Below are 17,315 nucleotides of genomic sequence, written 5' to 3' on the forward strand. Positions count from 1 at the left end.
GCTCATACTGTTAATTCTTTATCGAGTGCAATAGTAATTACATAAATACATTATTATTTTTGAAATGTATCTATTATTTGGTACAAGCATACGCTGATTATTTTGAAAAGACCACAGTATTATAGTATTCATTAATCTTTAGTACCTACCGACTATGCCAATCTATACCGTTTTGCCAAGTTTTATTAGCTCGTATTCTTGTTTGTCCAGTACTATTTTTTCTTGTGTGTCCAGTCCTAGCAACTAAATTATTAATATATACGTGCGTCACTGTGAAAATCAATATGAAATGTCAAAATGATATTTCAGTATTCTATATTTATTCAGTATTTCTATCAAGTACAAAAAAAAGTATTTATTATTACTAGGGGCCGGATTTGTATGCAACAAAAAACATGGTTATATGCATGCACGTATGCACTTAAAATCAATAAAATATGCACTAAAACCGAAGAAATATGCAGTTAAAAATTGTCATTTTTTGTGGGAAATAATTATAAATACCCACTTCACCCAATATTACCGACAAAAAATCGAATAACTAGTTAATATTTTTTCAATATAATACGATATCAGAACAAAAAACAAAAACAAAGAATATAAAGTTAATCAATTACAATTTTCAAAATAGTTTTTTCACAAGTACCTACAAATAATTGAATAATAAATGCAATGTAAACCAAACACAACTTAAAAAACAAAAACGACACACTACTATTCCTAAATACTATTTTCTGTTTTTTGCCCGAAAAAAAAATACATTATTTTTTTCAATATTATGCTCTGGCATTAAATTTTTAAGTATCTGTAAAAGTATCTGTCAGTATTTTGTTTATATGCGGAAAACTACCTCTCAACGTCCACTTGGGCAAACTTTAAATAATAGTACCCGAGTTGACTTCACTTTTTCCACTGATAAATCCACAGCTCGGAGATGGCATTAAAAATGCAAGTGCAGCTAAACTATCTTCCTTCCTAACTTAGTTATATTTCGATAAAATAATTAAAAAAAACTAAAATTATACATTCAAAAGCTCTAAAATATGCATTTATTTATGAAATATGCACTTATGTCTCAAATATGCTCTAACGTCTCAAATATGCATTTATATGCACAATAAAATTTTATTTTTGGATTCTGTGTCTTTCAAAACAGATTTCTGTGCAACTCTCATAGCTGTGCATACACCTTAACAAAACATGCACTAGCATATAAATCCGGGCCCTAATTATTACATAGAATTGTCAAGTTTATATGTTTCAACAGAAAATTTAAAAACGTGGTACATAAAAAGTTATTTTTATCTTGTAATTATTATAGGTTAGGTCAGTTGTAAATTTTTTAAATGACAAAACCAATAGATGCTGATATTTAGAAACATTAAATGTGAAAAAAAAAACAATTATAATTAACATAATATGCTCAATGTACGTTCAATATATATAGATCTTAATTTAATTCCAAATCCAAATTGCAATATGTGCATTACAATAAATAATTATTAGTACTCGTACATTAAAACATTATAGTACGTAATAAAAAATAAAACTTTTGTAAAAGACATACATTATATTTTTTGATTACTAATAATAATATTGTATGAAGGCTCTGATAAGTCTGACATTTAGAAACAAATTTTCCAGGACTCGATTGAAGTGTTTCGCGTTCAGTTGATGAGTTATTACATGCAGTCCGCTGTGTGAGTACAATGAGAAAAATAATCCACCTCAATGATAAAAGACTGCAGTGTTATCATAAGATGCAAGGTTGTTACTTTTAAAGGTTACGGAGGCATTTAGGGATGCATCTGACGCTATTTTCAAAATGTCAAACGGATGCATCTGATAATGACTGCTGTAAATATATAATTGGATTTGCGCTTTTTGTTTGTTATTTTAATTGTATATTTGCATTATGAAATTTCATTGTCGTTAAAAACGTTAAAAAAAAGATGTTTTTTTTTTTTTTTTTTATAGTACACCTATTGTTAGTGAAATTTACACATTCTATTTACCACCAAAATTAAAACATAATTAATCGCAGAAACATATAATTTAATTTGTCTCATTTTATAAGACCGTAATTAATTCATAAACATCTGTTAATGACGACCCCCACATAATCTCTAATTTAGATAAATCAAATTACTCACAATAAAATACCTTCGTTTTTTGCTTATAAAGCAGTTTTTCGTATATACTGAAATTTTAAATTTTGTCACATGAGATGTTTTAACAGCTCAATAATGATATGCAGAATATATGAGAGGGATTGAAACAGAAAAGACTGCTGCTCTTGGCCTAACAATTTTAGAGGCCTCAATTTTTAGCTTTATTTACCGAGCGGTAATATGTCGGTTTATATTGTTATTGGTCTCAGATTTAAATCGCGGGTCTGGAAATTCCTCATGTTGTGTTTCGATGTGTGTTTGGACCCAGAGTATTGTAAAAAAAAACAATAAAACCTTTACTCTATGGAGGCCTATTGATCCTCTTAGGATCTAACAATTTATGATATAATGTAGTCAACACATTATTACACTTCGATTTTTCAACCATGCAGTAGCAAAAAGGTAAAATCATTGTACATACTGAAAATAATTGAAAACTTTTTACGATCAACAATGAGTCAAAATCAAAGAAATGGATGGACAAAATGTATTAAAATAAATTTCCAGTTACTTCAGTTAGATTATTTCGAAATAAATTTCTATTATTTTATAATTAGATAAATAATATTAAACATCATAAACAAAATGGGAGGCTCAAAAATTCTGATTGCCCCAGGCCTCGTATTTTTTTCTGAACATACTAATAACATGGATAATATAAAATTCTTCCACTTATCCGTGCATCATTATAGATTCTTAAAAATCGTAAGGTTGCTATGACATAAACCAATTAATAATATAAAGTATTAATATTCCAATAATTTTGTATTGACATTAGAAAAATTAAACAGTACCTTAACGTGCCTTTTCATATAGTATTCTTTAAATATAACATCATGGAAATAAACAAAAATATTGTCAGTATAATATTTTTAATTAAATTAAAAGGACTTGTCATTGATGTCAAATATTATATTAATAATGACCATTGTGTCAAAACTTCGCCCACAGTATAAGCAATAAACAAAGGTCAGTTAACTTTTAAAAAAAAATGCCGTCAAGGAAGAAATCATAATACCTAGTCTACCTTATCTAAATTGCCATAGAGATCAATGTAAATAATACACATTATAAACAAGTGTATACAACTTCCGTTTAGTATAAATAGCCTACTGATCTATGGTAGAGTATCAGTCAACCGAATTCGGTTATCTAGTGAACTTGTGTCAAAAGTCGATAAATCAACACAGACCACGATGTTCAAGTTGGTGGTGTTGTCCGCTCTCCTGGCCCTGGCTGTTGCCAAGCCTTCTTATCTCCATGCTCCTCTGGTGCAGTCAGCATACATTGCTGCGCCGTCTGCCGTCTCCCACCAGTCCCGCGTCGATGTGCACTCATCACCCGTCGTAGCCAGCTACGCCGCTGCTCCCCTCGTCTCAACATACGCTGCCGCTCCCCTCGTCGACACCTACGCTGCCGGTCCAGTACTCGCTCAGCAAGTCATCAGCGCTGTCCCAGCCGCTGTCTCTCACCAATCCCGCGTTGATGTGCACTCTTCTCCTGCTGTTGTCGCTGCTTACTCCGCTCCAGTGGTCTCAAGCTACGCCGCCGCTCCCGTAGTATCCAGCTACTCCACCGGCCCTCTGGTATCAAGCTACGCTTCCTCTCCTGTGGTTTCAAGCTACGCTTCCGCCCCTCTGGTGTCCAGCTATGCTGCCCCAGTCGTAGCTTCCGAACTCGCCCTTGCTCCACACACCCCCGCCGTCGTCCTCCGTTCTGATGGAAGGCCTTTGGAAACCATCGATGTTGTTTCCGCCAGAAATGCCCATTACACCGCTAAAGCTGTCGATGCCCACAACTACTACCTCCACTAAATAAATTCTTTTAAATTTGCAATCGTGTCAATGTAACCAACAGAAAAGCTTTTTTTATGACAAGTCAACTGTGGTTCATTTTCATATTAACGACTGCAATTATCCAAAATCAAAACGAATAGATGACCAGGACACCGCGACTGACACACTTTCAAGTTTTGAATGACTGATTAATGTAATTCTTTTGGAAATGAGTTTTTTCCATACCTTGAACAAGTATGAAATAGGCTAATCAAAATTACAAAATAAATAATTTTAAATAATACATGATTTTTAATCTATCTATTAGTGGCGAAGGGTGGAGGTAGGCTGTTAAGATTCGCTATAAATAGTGCACACTAAACTTTGATAGTCATATGTATTTGTTTTTATTGAAGTAACACTACAATTTACAGATGGTGTTAGTTAGTTTTTAAAAATCAATTAAACCCTGCCTAAACGAAACCATAATAGATTTGGTCTAATTTGGGCGATACGACAAAATTGTGCACACTTTTTCATTCATATGTATTTGTTTTCGTTGGATTAAAAATACATATTACACATATTGTTGGTTCATTTTTTTAATTCATTAAGTCCTGCGTAAACCAAACTATAATAAATAAAAAATATTATTCTATCTATAAAATACTCAAAGTTATGTATGATTTAATTGCATAATTTTAGATATTTTATAGAAAGACATGTAATTTTTGACTATTATCTATTATGGCTTGGTTTCTCAGGGTTTAATTGAATTTTAAAATCTAACCAACACTATCTATAAATTGTAGTCTTATTTCAATGAAAACAAATATGTATGTATGAAAAAGTTTAATGTGCACTATTTATGGCGGATCTTAAAAGCCTACCTCCACCCTTCGCCACTGAATTCTATAACCCCTTTTACTTTTTAATCCTAAAATGTAATATAATATATCGTTCATATACGTTAGGCTATATGTACACAAATAATATATTATCAAACTTCTTCGTATTTCTATGACTATGCAGATACTTTAATAAAGTCTGGAAAGAATTATTTTTTAACATCGGGTAATATATTTTATTAATTGTGTGGCTAAACAACATATTTATATATTTTTTTTAAATATTTTACATTAAGAATCATTCAATATCACTCCAGTAGAAGAGTGTCAAAATATCAGCTCTGAAGCCGTGATTTTCGGGTTCTAATCCCACATCTGGATAACTTTTTCTTTTCAATGTATATATTTTGACCAATACTCTAAAATAAATCTTAGTTAAGCAAGGTTAAAACCAATAATTATAACGAATCGCTCAACATAGTTAAATATCGACTGCCACTTATCTAATATTCTATTAAGCTTCACAGAATATAATTAATTCTTAAGTAAAATTAATTATACACCATATACATGATAAATTTTTTTTAGTGATAATATATAAAATAAATACAAAGGCTTCGAATGTATTACATAGAATAGCTTAAAATTCAATAATTACAATTTTTCCCGATAAAATACTTGACAAATACTGTTTTTTTTTTATTAAAGCAATATTTATACTTTTTCCGTAAGATCTGTTGTTAAATTTGAACTGTATTGTTAATACACGTGTCCATATATTTATTTGTATATTATGTTAAATACTTATTTAAAGAAAAAATATTTAAGGACCTATTCATACAAGCATTTTTCTTTGTCCGAGTATAATATTATTTATTACATTTTAATTAACTCATAATATCATCAATCATTTAACTGTATTTAAAATACTGACGTGTGCCGTTTTATCATATCGAGATATACTAGATGTGTTTATTTCTATCAATTACTATTAACAAGGCGTGGTTCAAGGCTGTCTATGACTAAATAAATAATTATAGTTTATTATACGCAATCAATGATCTTACTAAAACTGGTAGCGATGCAAGGTGGATCGATATAATTATAGTGGTCGTAATAGACATTTGTTTTAAATTTTGCGTTATGACAAACTGGTAATATCAAGCAAAAGTTATGCATAAACCAACCAACCCACATGACAAATAAACTGATATAAACTGACAATGAATTAATTTAAGTTATGTTTCAATGTTTTATTACGCATGACAATACAATTGTATAGTTTGATAAGAATGTGTAAATTTTATATTGTAATGGTAATACTTTACATAAAATTAGTAAAGCGTAGGATGGAGTCAAAAATGGTGGTTGTCTTATCCTAAAGTGTTATATTTAAATATAAAACTGTTTGTTGGTTGAACATTGTTTTTAATTTACAAAAATGATAAATTGGGTGTTGTGGCAGTAAATATTTTGGATAAAATTGTGGGTTGGTTGCTTTCAGCACACATGTGTCTAGTGATGATTCACTAAGCCAGCGAAAGGTAAATGTCAACAGCATTGACATTGCTGATAATATAATGATAGTAATTTAAGCTCTTGATATACTTTTTAATGTAAACAAACTGGTTTTATATATCATAAATGATATTTAAGCATTTACATAAATTCTATTTTAAGTTCCGCCTACTGTCTTGGTGAACCAAAAACATGCTCCATAAGACACTTGTAAAGTTTATTGTGATTATGCCTCGGAAACCTGAACAACTAAGCAAAATATTTTCGAAAGAAAACTCCTCCGCCGTGTCTATGAGCCCATCGGAGTCGGCAAAAATTGAAAGAATGGATAAAATGTTGAAAACGACGACTTGTACAAAGATTTACCCGCAATATTGATAATATACTACGCTAACTGGATGTATGACTCAACAAAGGAATTAATTTCTAAAAATCCTATGGCTAGATGACTTGGAGTGCCGATTTGATAAGTGATCACTTGGGCATGGACATGACGTATAGTAAGTTGTATGAGGAATCCAAGATTCACTGACAGTTATTACGATTATGATTAATATCACAGTATGATTTTTAAAAGTATACAAAATTTATGTTTTATTATACTAGCCATAAAAGCATAATATAATTATACAAACTTAGGTACATTTTTCTGGACATCGGCACATATCGTTTTTGTTCAATGAGTCGCCGTTAAAAGTATTGTTCAGTGGAATTCATATTTTTATGTAAACAAATAATATGAATCTGGACCATGGGAGATTGAAAAAATAGTACAATATATCCACTAATAATTCAACTATTAAGATTATCTATTACTAAGGCTATACATTTAAAAAAAACTATACAATATTTCATTTGTAATACATAATTCATGTATTATTCGTATTAAATAATGCTCTAACTAAACCTTTTATGAACTAGGCAATATCTGTTTATTTTTTATTTGTGTATACTGTGCATAGCATTATATTAATTTAACGCTTTTATCAAATATTATAAAAAGTATTCACCATTTAGATTAGAATAAATATTTTTACAAATTATTTTCATGTGAGTAGGCAGATATCTGCTAGATAAAGAATATGTAATTTTAATTGAAAATATTGAAATATTTGCTATTGATTGCGTGATATCTTTCATCATAACAATCCAGTTACGTACCTGTCCGAAGTTAAAACGGCTTTTAGTTCCGTGTTACGTCAATTTATCTACATGACCCACGCGTTTGCTAAAATAAAATAAATTACTGCGACTTAAATCGATAACCTTTTTGTCATTAGATATTACAAGAGATACAAAACTATCGAACTATTCAACAAAAATTATAATAATTTTCCAAACAGTGACAAGAAACAGATTATGAAAGATTTTTATTGTCACTATATGCTATTATAGTTATTAAATTCGACATGTGTAATAGTTATATTACGTACTTTAAAGCAATGCTTAATCCAGATATGGCTGAACGTGGACACATTAAGGGCGGAAAAAAAAATTCGGTTAGGAACATGTTCAAACACGCGCGTTAACATAATTTTACTCCCTACTTCAATTATAGTTTGTCAATTTATGGCTACGGCCGTATGTTGTAGCTTAACTACTGGGGAATGCCAAAATAAATGGCGTATTTCAAAAAAAGACTACCTTATTCTTAGGTCAATAATTATTATAAAGCAATCATTATTCGTAGGATTTTTATCATATTTGAATGGGCAAAGACATAGCTTATAATGAGTATCTTTAGAATTATCTTCAAATGTGTTAATCTTGCCCATTTTTTGAATAATAAAATGCCTAATTCTTGTCAAATTTGGGATTACAGTGATTATCAATATAATTTTTTATCGTAAATAATGTCGATATAAATTATTATACTGATGGTTTTATAAATGCGTTTTAAAATTATTAATGTAAAAAATCTTAACACCACTGCACATTTATGTACTGAAATATGACTATATTCTAAAACATTAGAGCGAAAGGTTTAAAAGAATACTATTTTATGTAATAAAAATACTTTATGCAGTCATCAAATGTTTAAAATAAATATAAAGGATAATAAAGCTTCAAAATTATATAAATATATTATCTACAACGTTTAAGGTATGTCCAGGATCATGCTTTGAAAATAGAAAAAAAGCTCAATGTTGACCTACGCTGAGCATGTCCCCCCTTAAGGGAATATAAGAAAATTTTAGACCAAGTACACAAAACTCCCGCTAGGTGTATGCTTTGTTCGAGGAATCCTTTCTGAATTGTAGAAGAAGGATTCTTTCATACTAAAAGTGAGTAGGAGGATACCTGAATGCTGTCAAGCATCACACGTGAGGGACTCACATTTAATTGCGGATCTACTGGACGAGCTATCTGGTTTCAGGCTTCTACGCAAGTTTAACGGGTATCTGAAACGAATCCTGTGTGGGAAATTCAGATTGCCAACCTTTTTAAAATCGATGGCACTTAAAGAATATGTTATAATAATAATTTAACTCGTTGCATTACCAACATAGAACCTTATGCATGGTGAGTCACGATTTGCTATTAGCTATTTATCCATGTATTGGCTATTTAGCGAATGGCAAAAAATGTATACAAACCATTAGCACATTAGACAAGTGACGTTTATATTCACCCGGTAACTTTTGTCATTTTTAACCAGAAATTAAATTGTGACAAATGAATTCGATTCCACCCCAGCAATATTAAAAACGTCTTATATTCATATTATTTATATTATATATCGTCATATATCATTTTCACTGTGACGTCTAAAAACGTAAACAGAAAAGCCATTTTGAAAAAGTACGAATTTTATTGCCATATTAATAAACAAAATATATACGGATTGAGTATACACCTGTCTTATTAGGTATACTAGATCCGCAATGCGTTAATTATTTCAGTTGACTACTTAACTGATTAGTTTAATGCAACCAATAAATTATTTAAACTATATAATAACCATGTCATTTGTATATTTTTACTATTGTAACAAAAATGGCAACAATAATTATAATGATGGACTGTGACGTCAATAATTTAGCGTTCTCATTGTATTTTACATTACGACTTAATATAACTCGACATTCTATGCATCTCGGATTTAATCTTCTATGATCTACATTATTGTATTATTTTTTTGTACTGTATATATGTAATACTAGATTGTATTCATAATCACCGTACGAATTTTTTTAATCATAGTAAGTTAACATAATATATAAAAAAATATATCTCTAAAATTACATAAGTAGGTATTATGATATTTTTTTTCACACTGTTACGCAGATCTAAATTTGATCAGTACAGCTAATGTCATATTTCACTTTGGTAATACGATACATACCAACTTTTGCCATTTACATACAAAAATAATCGTTGTAAATAATGCTAAATTTGATATTTTTGATTTCTTAGAGAAATTAGATTTATTTTTATATTTGAAATGTCACATTGTGTAGGGAAATAAATAAGACCAAACAAGGATTGTATTATATCATAGGTCATTTTATAATGTTTAATACATAATTTTATACTTTTTTTTTAATTTGACATCGTAACACTAATATGTATTTAAGTCTATTATATCTACTACATACGTCTAATAAAATATAGCTTCCCTGTATTCAATAATGAATTTTACAATTTTTATTGTAAAATAAAAATGTTACAATAAAATATAAATAATTTAGATATCAGAAGAATATACCTATTAGAATACCGAATGGGACTTGAACCCTTTTGTAATTTTAAGCCAAGATAATACCAATACTAATTTATTAGGTTGCCATTAATATTTTTTACCATGTACGAAACTAAGAAGATCATATTATGGACATCCACAGAGTGGATGTTGCATTAACAGATTTTTGTTTTTACGAGAAATAGTATTGTAACTCGGGACCCACGATATTATAGGCTGCCGCGGCCATAGTCGGCGTATATACAATATTATACCTAGAGTAAAATATTTCTCGACTAAGTTTTTGTTTTTGCTAGTTTCTGTATTATAGTGATAATGTGTGTTGATATTGTGTTTGTTAATGGGATATTCTAATTTTACGCTGTAAATGTCAAAAAAGACATAAAATTTCATTTTAACGGAGTGGAAAACTCCTAATCGTAAACTACAGTTTAGATTTGCCGAAGTATTATTTAATATATTCTTTTCTCGTGATCATGTCCGCCGCTTCGTTATTGCATATGGACCAATGACATTAATATGGACTAATCATCTGGAAAAGAAAATGACACTCACTTTATTGTCGGGTCTGCCGAATGGCATAATCTGTTCTAACGCCATTACAATAAAGGTGATATTGCTATAAATTCCCGATGCTTTTTGTTGGGTCTGCCGAAAGGTTCGGTTCGAACGGGTTCGCTCAAATGAATATTGACATTAGAAACACTGCTCTAAAGCCATTACAATAAAGGTCATATTGCTGTAAATTCCCGATGCGTGATATCGCATAATGGAATTCGCGTGACGTCTACCTATACATGTGAATGCGCGAATTTACTTGCTAGCTACTGTATTGAGTGCGTCATCCATTAATAATGTCATTGATATGGACACCACGCGGTGGCTCTACGAATTTCTGTTGCTCGCCAGTATTCTTGCATCATTCTTCTGGGTATACTACCAATGCAATCCTTGTCCACGCGAAGAATGATTGCTCTTTTAAAGTAATTTCTATTTACTTCTTGGTGGGGTCACATGTACCCATTTATACTGGCAAATATCAATTTTCATGTTCCCGTCACGCTCATTACTCTGCTGTCTTCATGATACCCCGTCCCAGAATGGGAATGGGACAACTGGGCACCAGGCCAATTGGGCGCCGCACTGTAAAATGATATAAATATAAATAGACCTTCGTTATGATTTTGTACAGAAAGTAGACGAAGAATTTCAATAAGTTTATATCTACTACTAAGTAGTTTTAATTCATTTTGCTCTTAACATATTAATGTTTTTAATTCGCATTGAGAATTATCATGCCTAAGGCATTGTATAAAAATAAAAGAACTCTCTTCTCGTTTGAACTTAAACATATGAAAAATTAAATCATTATTTACGTATGCATATTTAAATTCTCATCAAGTATTAAATAATATATATATTTAAAAGTACTTACCTATAATTCACGAACGTCTATTTATTTTGGACTTTCATTCGATTGCGTGGCGCCCAGGTATACCGGCGCCGAATCGTCCTAGCTAGATCTTGCAGGACGAATGTGATGTTTCATGATGCTGTGTACCGTGCAAAGAGATTGGACTCGGACACAGTCTAATCTCTTTGGTACCGTGCGATTACTCTATATGACAAAAGGTAGATTTTTTATAAAACTTTATAGTGTTTGTGGAAGTTTTCGACAAGTTAAATTTATAATGTTTTTTTTATATTTAAATAAAAACTCCTGTCTCTTCTTCTTTCGTGCTATTGCTTGTTATTAGTAATTAAGTATTTTTTATTTATGATTTTCATTTTTCCAATGATGATGATGATAAATATATATTTATTTCTTCTTCTTGGTCGTGCACTCATGGCTGAGGATCGTGACCACATTTAAATTTCGCCATCCTTTGAGCGACCAAGACTTTCCATCCTTCTCGATCTTCCGCTTCTCTCAGGGCAAAATGGATGGTGTCCCCAGTCAGCTCTTTTACTTGGTCGCTCCATCGCGCAGATGGTCTTCTTCTGCTTCGCTTTCCCTAGAGGCTACCCAAAACTACCAGTCTCTCCAGGTTGTCCGGTCCGCGCCTGACAATATGTCCAAAAAACTGCAGAATTCTTCTCAGACATATCGTCGAGAGCCGTTCCTTTATCTTTTACAAAAAACAATATATATTTTTAATATAATGTAATTGTGACTTCAGTGAATTTGGAAATAAGTGTTTCTCAAAACATATTATTTTAAATAAGATTACATTAACACTTTTAGCAGAATTCTAAAATTCTTTTCGCGCGAATCGCAAAATTAAATGTAATAATGTCTTTGTCTTTAAAATTATGGCTACCTATTGTATTATTTTTTTAATTATAATTAAGTGTATTCTGAAAAAGAGATTATTTGAAATAATTTGGAAAACTTAATTTGATTGTTTTTTTTATTTGCAAAAGAATATTAAAATGAATTCCGTTGAATGTAATCTAACTTTGGCTTAGTAAGGGATTCTTTGTTTGCAGCAGCTTATCGATATCTTTATTATTATACGAAAAGTAATTACTTAAGTAGTATTTTATACTTTTCATGCTACTGTTTATAAAAATTAGCAATTGTGGTAGCAAAAGGTGACTAATATTTAAATAGAATGTACCTAACCTTACTTTGTAATTAAATTTTAATGTTTCATATACGAGTACTCATATTTTATTATCATTTAGGTACATTGTATTATATGGTTATTATTTATATTTAAGTATATGTTATTATCAATATCAAAGAGTTACTTATATACTCTTGCACATGCTATTATTTTAGCATAATTGTTTGTAGATATAACCTCAAATCATGGTCAAATATTAAATATGCCACGTAGTAAATATTTTACGATTTTATTCGACAAAAACGCAATTATAGAACTAATTATTACACAAAAAAATAAGGGGGAAATGAAACCAATTTGTGTCAATATGGGTCGATTATTTGAGCTATGTATTGTTGAAGTACGGACATAATAAGTATGGTGAAGAAGGTTCGACAGAAAATTGTCCGACCCTTTTACTTGTGGTTGTATGGATATTGTCAATGATTTTATCTTACTTGACTCTTGGAGATGTTTGCAAACCGTAGTTTAAAAACTATAACACATCTTTATTTGGCTACCTATTTTCCATCCATCTGGTGCGTGGTGTAAATAAGAACTAGTGTTTATATTATGTATGTCCCTGATAATTATCTAAGAAATCAACAGCATCATATATCTGTCCTGCTAACTAACCTGCCATTGGTAATGCCAATTGAGGTGGCAAAAGCCGTGTTTAGCCAAATTACTTCTTATATCGATATATTCTACTTATGTGAGGATGAACGTGGGTACTTTATATTGATGTTGTTTTATAATTAAGTCTTATTTTCTTTTATGATTAATGAGTAATTAATATTTTTATTTTTTAACTTATCGAATTGATAATTTGCAATGTACCTATAACATTATTAAATTTGGTTTCTCTTATAGTGATTTATTATTCTGATGTGTATATTGAAGAAAAATACCTATTCCAAACTCGGCCATAATTGCTCAACATCTAGAGCAGGGATGGCGAACCTACGGCACGCAAGATGATTTTACATAATTACGGCATAGCCATGCGTATTTCCTTCGGTTTTTCATATTATGTTTACGAATCGATGCGCAAACGGAAACGACGAAATTCATGCATAAATGTACAAATCGCATTGTATAAAAGATTTCAGGCAAATCCTTTTCAAGAATAATCATTACGTTTAATGTAAATACAATTGCATAGGTAGGTCTTTAGGATCGGGGAATTAAAAATAAAAATATTCAATCAACAAACCTTATGAAATCAATTATCGGCAGTCATTCAAATATAATAACTGCTTGTTAGTTATGCCTCAAACATAATCTCTAAAAATGGAAAACCATTCAGTGATGGAGAATATAATATGAAAAAAGAGTAGTTTAAATGCTTCCACGATATCTTTGACTAATTTGTAAACAAGGGAAAAAATCAAATAATAAAAGATATGCATTCGGCTAGAAATACAGTGAAAGATAGAATACCAAGAACTCAATTGTAATGTTTAAACTTTTTTAATGGAATTTTTAAAAACTGCTTTTTTAGAAAACTTTTTTTTCGCCATAAAAACTGCTTGGCACGTCAGACAATCGAAAAATATTATTGGGAAATTTTGGCACGCGTACGTAAAAAGGTTCGCCAACCCTGATCTAGAGTTAATTTTCAGTGAAATTATATTAGATATACATATGGAGCCAAACAACTAATGAGCTCGTACCATTATATCCGCTTTTGAGTTAATAATCATTTCATCTCAAAACAAATCCCGCTTATAAAACCCTTGAAATCTGTCTATCAGAACCTTGTTTAATTAATACAGTTTGGCAAAAATTAGAATGTTACAGTACGTCATAATATTCTTTAATAAAACTTTTTTGTATGTTGTAATAATACGTGTATATTATGGACATATGACTACCATATTTTTTATTCTATGGCGCCAATGGCGACCTTGATATTAGGAAAAAACGATATACGACAGTGTATTATTATTATTGTTTACTTTTTCTTTAAATTTGGGAACGAACTAGAATTTTATTAGATTCTAAAGTTAATGATTTCCGCCTAAATTAAATGACATAAAAAACATTTTTAAAAAGTTTTTTTTTTGAAAACCTATTAATTTGTATTTAATATATTTTATATTTTTTAAATTAAATAATCGCCATAATTCTCAAAAAAATATATACATGATGCTACTGTTATAATAAATAAATTGTAACTGAATAAATTTTAGACTTCAATAAAACCTTTAATTTTATATGAATAACAAATCAATACTTAAGCTATTTTTATATGAGAGCTATTATTTATTACATTCAGAAAGACCGCTTTCAATAAATTGAAATTAAAACTTTCCAGGTCATAATATTGATGGACTTACGTCTTACTGTTCGTAACTTACTGTGCGTCTAAACACTATCTATTCGTATAACGAAAATTTTTATTGCATATATTACGAAACATTCAGAACTATAACTAAATTTTAAATTAATAATTTTAATTTAAAAAGCTTATAATCGTTTTATAAATAGGAGGAATGATAAAAATAACCATATTTTTATAATTAAAAGAAAGGGGTATTTTTTGTAAATTTTATTTTGCAATTTTTAAGCCTATTTCATACTTGTTCAAGGTAAGAAAAAAACTGTCACAGTCATTAAAAACTTGAAATTGTGTTTAGTTGAGTTTCCTGGTTCTGTTTTTGGTGTCATTCCATTAATTATATTTGAAATTAGAAGCGAATGCTTTTTGATAAATAATAAATCACAGACAAGTCATATTAATAATAGAGATTCTGGTTCAGAGATAATATTTAGTAGTGGTAGTTGTGAGCATCGACAGCCCTTGCGGTGTAGTGGGCATCTCTGGCAGAAACAACATCGATGGTCTCCAGGGGTCTGCCGTCGGTTCTGAGAACGACGGCGGGGGTTTCGGGTGCGAGGGCGAGCTGGGAACCTACGACTGGGCCGGCATAGCTGGACACCAGAGGAGCGTGAGCGTAGCTGGACACCAAGGGTGCGGAAGCGTAGCTTGATACCAGAGGGCCGGTAGAGTAGCTGGATACTACTGGAGCGGCAGCGTAGCTTGAGACCACTGGAGCGGAATAAGCGGCGACGACAGATGGAGAAGAGTGCACATCAACGCGGGATTGGTGAGATACAGCAGATGGGAGAGCGCTGATCACGGGAGCGGCAGCATAAGTAGAGATAACGGGAGCAGCAGCATAACTGGCTACGATGGGTGATGAGTGCACATCGACGCGAGACTGGTGAGAGACGGCAGCTGGAGCAGCGATGTATGCTGAGTGCACCAGAGGAGCGTGGAGATGAGAAGGCTTGGCAACAGCCAGGGCGAGGAGAGCGGACAACACCACCAACTTGAACATCGTGGTCTGTGTTGATTTATCGACTTTTTACACAAGTTCACTAGATAACCGAATTCGGTTGACTGATATTCTGACTGCAAAATCCTTCTCTATTTATACCGACTGAAAGTTACTTGAATGTCTTTGAAATACGTGCAAAGTAATATAATCTCTATTCTTAGGCCGCATGTGTATATTTTTTCTACCCTTACGGGGATAATTGAAAAAGTAACTGACCTTTCTGTATCGTTGTGGGGACGGTTTTTTTTGTTCATGAACAATGACTTGCCACTACAGATAAATCATGATAGGAAACAAGTTTATTGACCATTTGGTGAATATCATTATCAATGCTTCCGAAACATTTTTAGTGGGTTATTTTATACTTTAATTAAATTAAATTTCAACATTTAAATATCAATTTGCTTCTTAAATTCCGTTCAAAACATAATATTATTTCTATTCTGGTAGATAATCTAAGCTACGTTTACTTAGTTTTAATATAAACCGTAAAATCAATATGTGCCCTTTTCTTGCTTTTAGCGAAATGTATAAAAATATCACAGTTTTAATGAGATAATTATCTCCAATCAAACGGTTCCAAACTTGATTATAGTTTGAAATTTAAATAATTACAGTATGAAAAGAACTCGTTATATACCACGTTTTTAAATTTTCTGTTGAATCATATAAACTTGACAATTATTTCTATTAATAAAAACTTTTTATTTTATTTGATAGAAATACTGAATAAATATAGAATACTGAAATGTCATTTTGACATTTCATATTGATTTCCATAGAAACGCACGTATATATTAATAATTTAGTTGCTAGGACCCCCCTTAGCAACAAACAACAATAACTTTCTATAAAAAACAGAATTAACTGAAAATGAATTCAATTCTGCTTAAAAATGACTAAAAGTATTAAAGGAATGCATTATCGTCGTGTTCTGATATATTCTAAAAGTTTCAAATGTCTAGCTAGTCGGGAAGTTAGTTAAAAATGTTCAATCGTCCAATACAAATCTTGGACAAACAAGAAAAAATGTGTACTGGACAAACAAGAATACGAGCTAATAAAAACGTGAAAAATGTTTGAAGCTATTGTATCCATATCATATATACTTATGTGAATTTTGGTTGATTTTTTAACCACTTCATTCGGTTAGTGGTTCGGCTCTAAACTAAATGTTTCCTTGTATATCAAAACTTTCTGAATTCAAGCTATTAATTAATAGTAAATTTAATCCTTGTCTGCTATTCTATCTAATAGGAAAATTTATCCATTTATGGAATAATTTATTACATTTAAAGTAATCATTGCGATTATAAGTCTTAACACGATAGGTAATATAAAAAA

At 30.9% G+C, this 17,315-nt stretch overlaps 2 protein-coding genes across 2 annotated transcripts; one reads left to right on the plus strand and one right to left on the minus strand.

Annotated features, from left to right (window-relative positions):
* The first annotated feature begins 3,306 nt into the window (after nucleotides 1-3,306).
* On the plus strand, nucleotides 3,307-4,561 carry LOC147063533 (uncharacterized). The gene has a single exon (XM_085959711.1). The coding sequence runs from the start codon at nucleotides 3,368-3,370 to the stop codon at nucleotides 3,983-3,985; it is 618 nt and encodes a 205-aa protein (XP_085815837.1). The 5' UTR covers nucleotides 3,307-3,367; the 3' UTR covers nucleotides 3,986-4,561.
* A 10,616-nt stretch (nucleotides 4,562-15,177) lies between these two features.
* Nucleotides 15,178-16,034, minus strand: LOC147063534 (uncharacterized). Its single transcript, XM_085959750.1, has one exon. It carries the CDS (start codon nucleotides 15,969-15,971, stop codon nucleotides 15,399-15,401), a length of 573 nt encoding a protein of 190 aa, XP_085815876.1. The 5' UTR covers nucleotides 15,972-16,034; the 3' UTR covers nucleotides 15,178-15,398.
* Between the last annotated feature and the right edge of the window lie 1,281 nt (nucleotides 16,035-17,315).

This window comes from Rhyacophila brunnea, unplaced genomic scaffold (assembly GCF_057557595.1).
Source record: "Rhyacophila brunnea isolate RB1 unplaced genomic scaffold, BYU_Rbru_1.0 scaffold_9, whole genome shotgun sequence".
Lineage (NCBI taxonomy): Eukaryota > Metazoa > Arthropoda > Insecta > Trichoptera > Rhyacophilidae > Rhyacophila > Rhyacophila brunnea.

Excerpts from the sequence above, each read along its gene's own strand:
- LOC147063533 (XM_085959711.1), top strand. The coding sequence starts at position 3,368 with ATGTTCAAGTTGGTGGTGTTGTCCGCTCTCCTGGCCCTGGCTGTTGCC.
- LOC147063534 (XM_085959750.1), bottom strand. The coding sequence starts at position 15,971 with ATGTTCAAGTTGGTGGTGTTGTCCGCTCTCCTCGCCCTGGCTGTTGCC.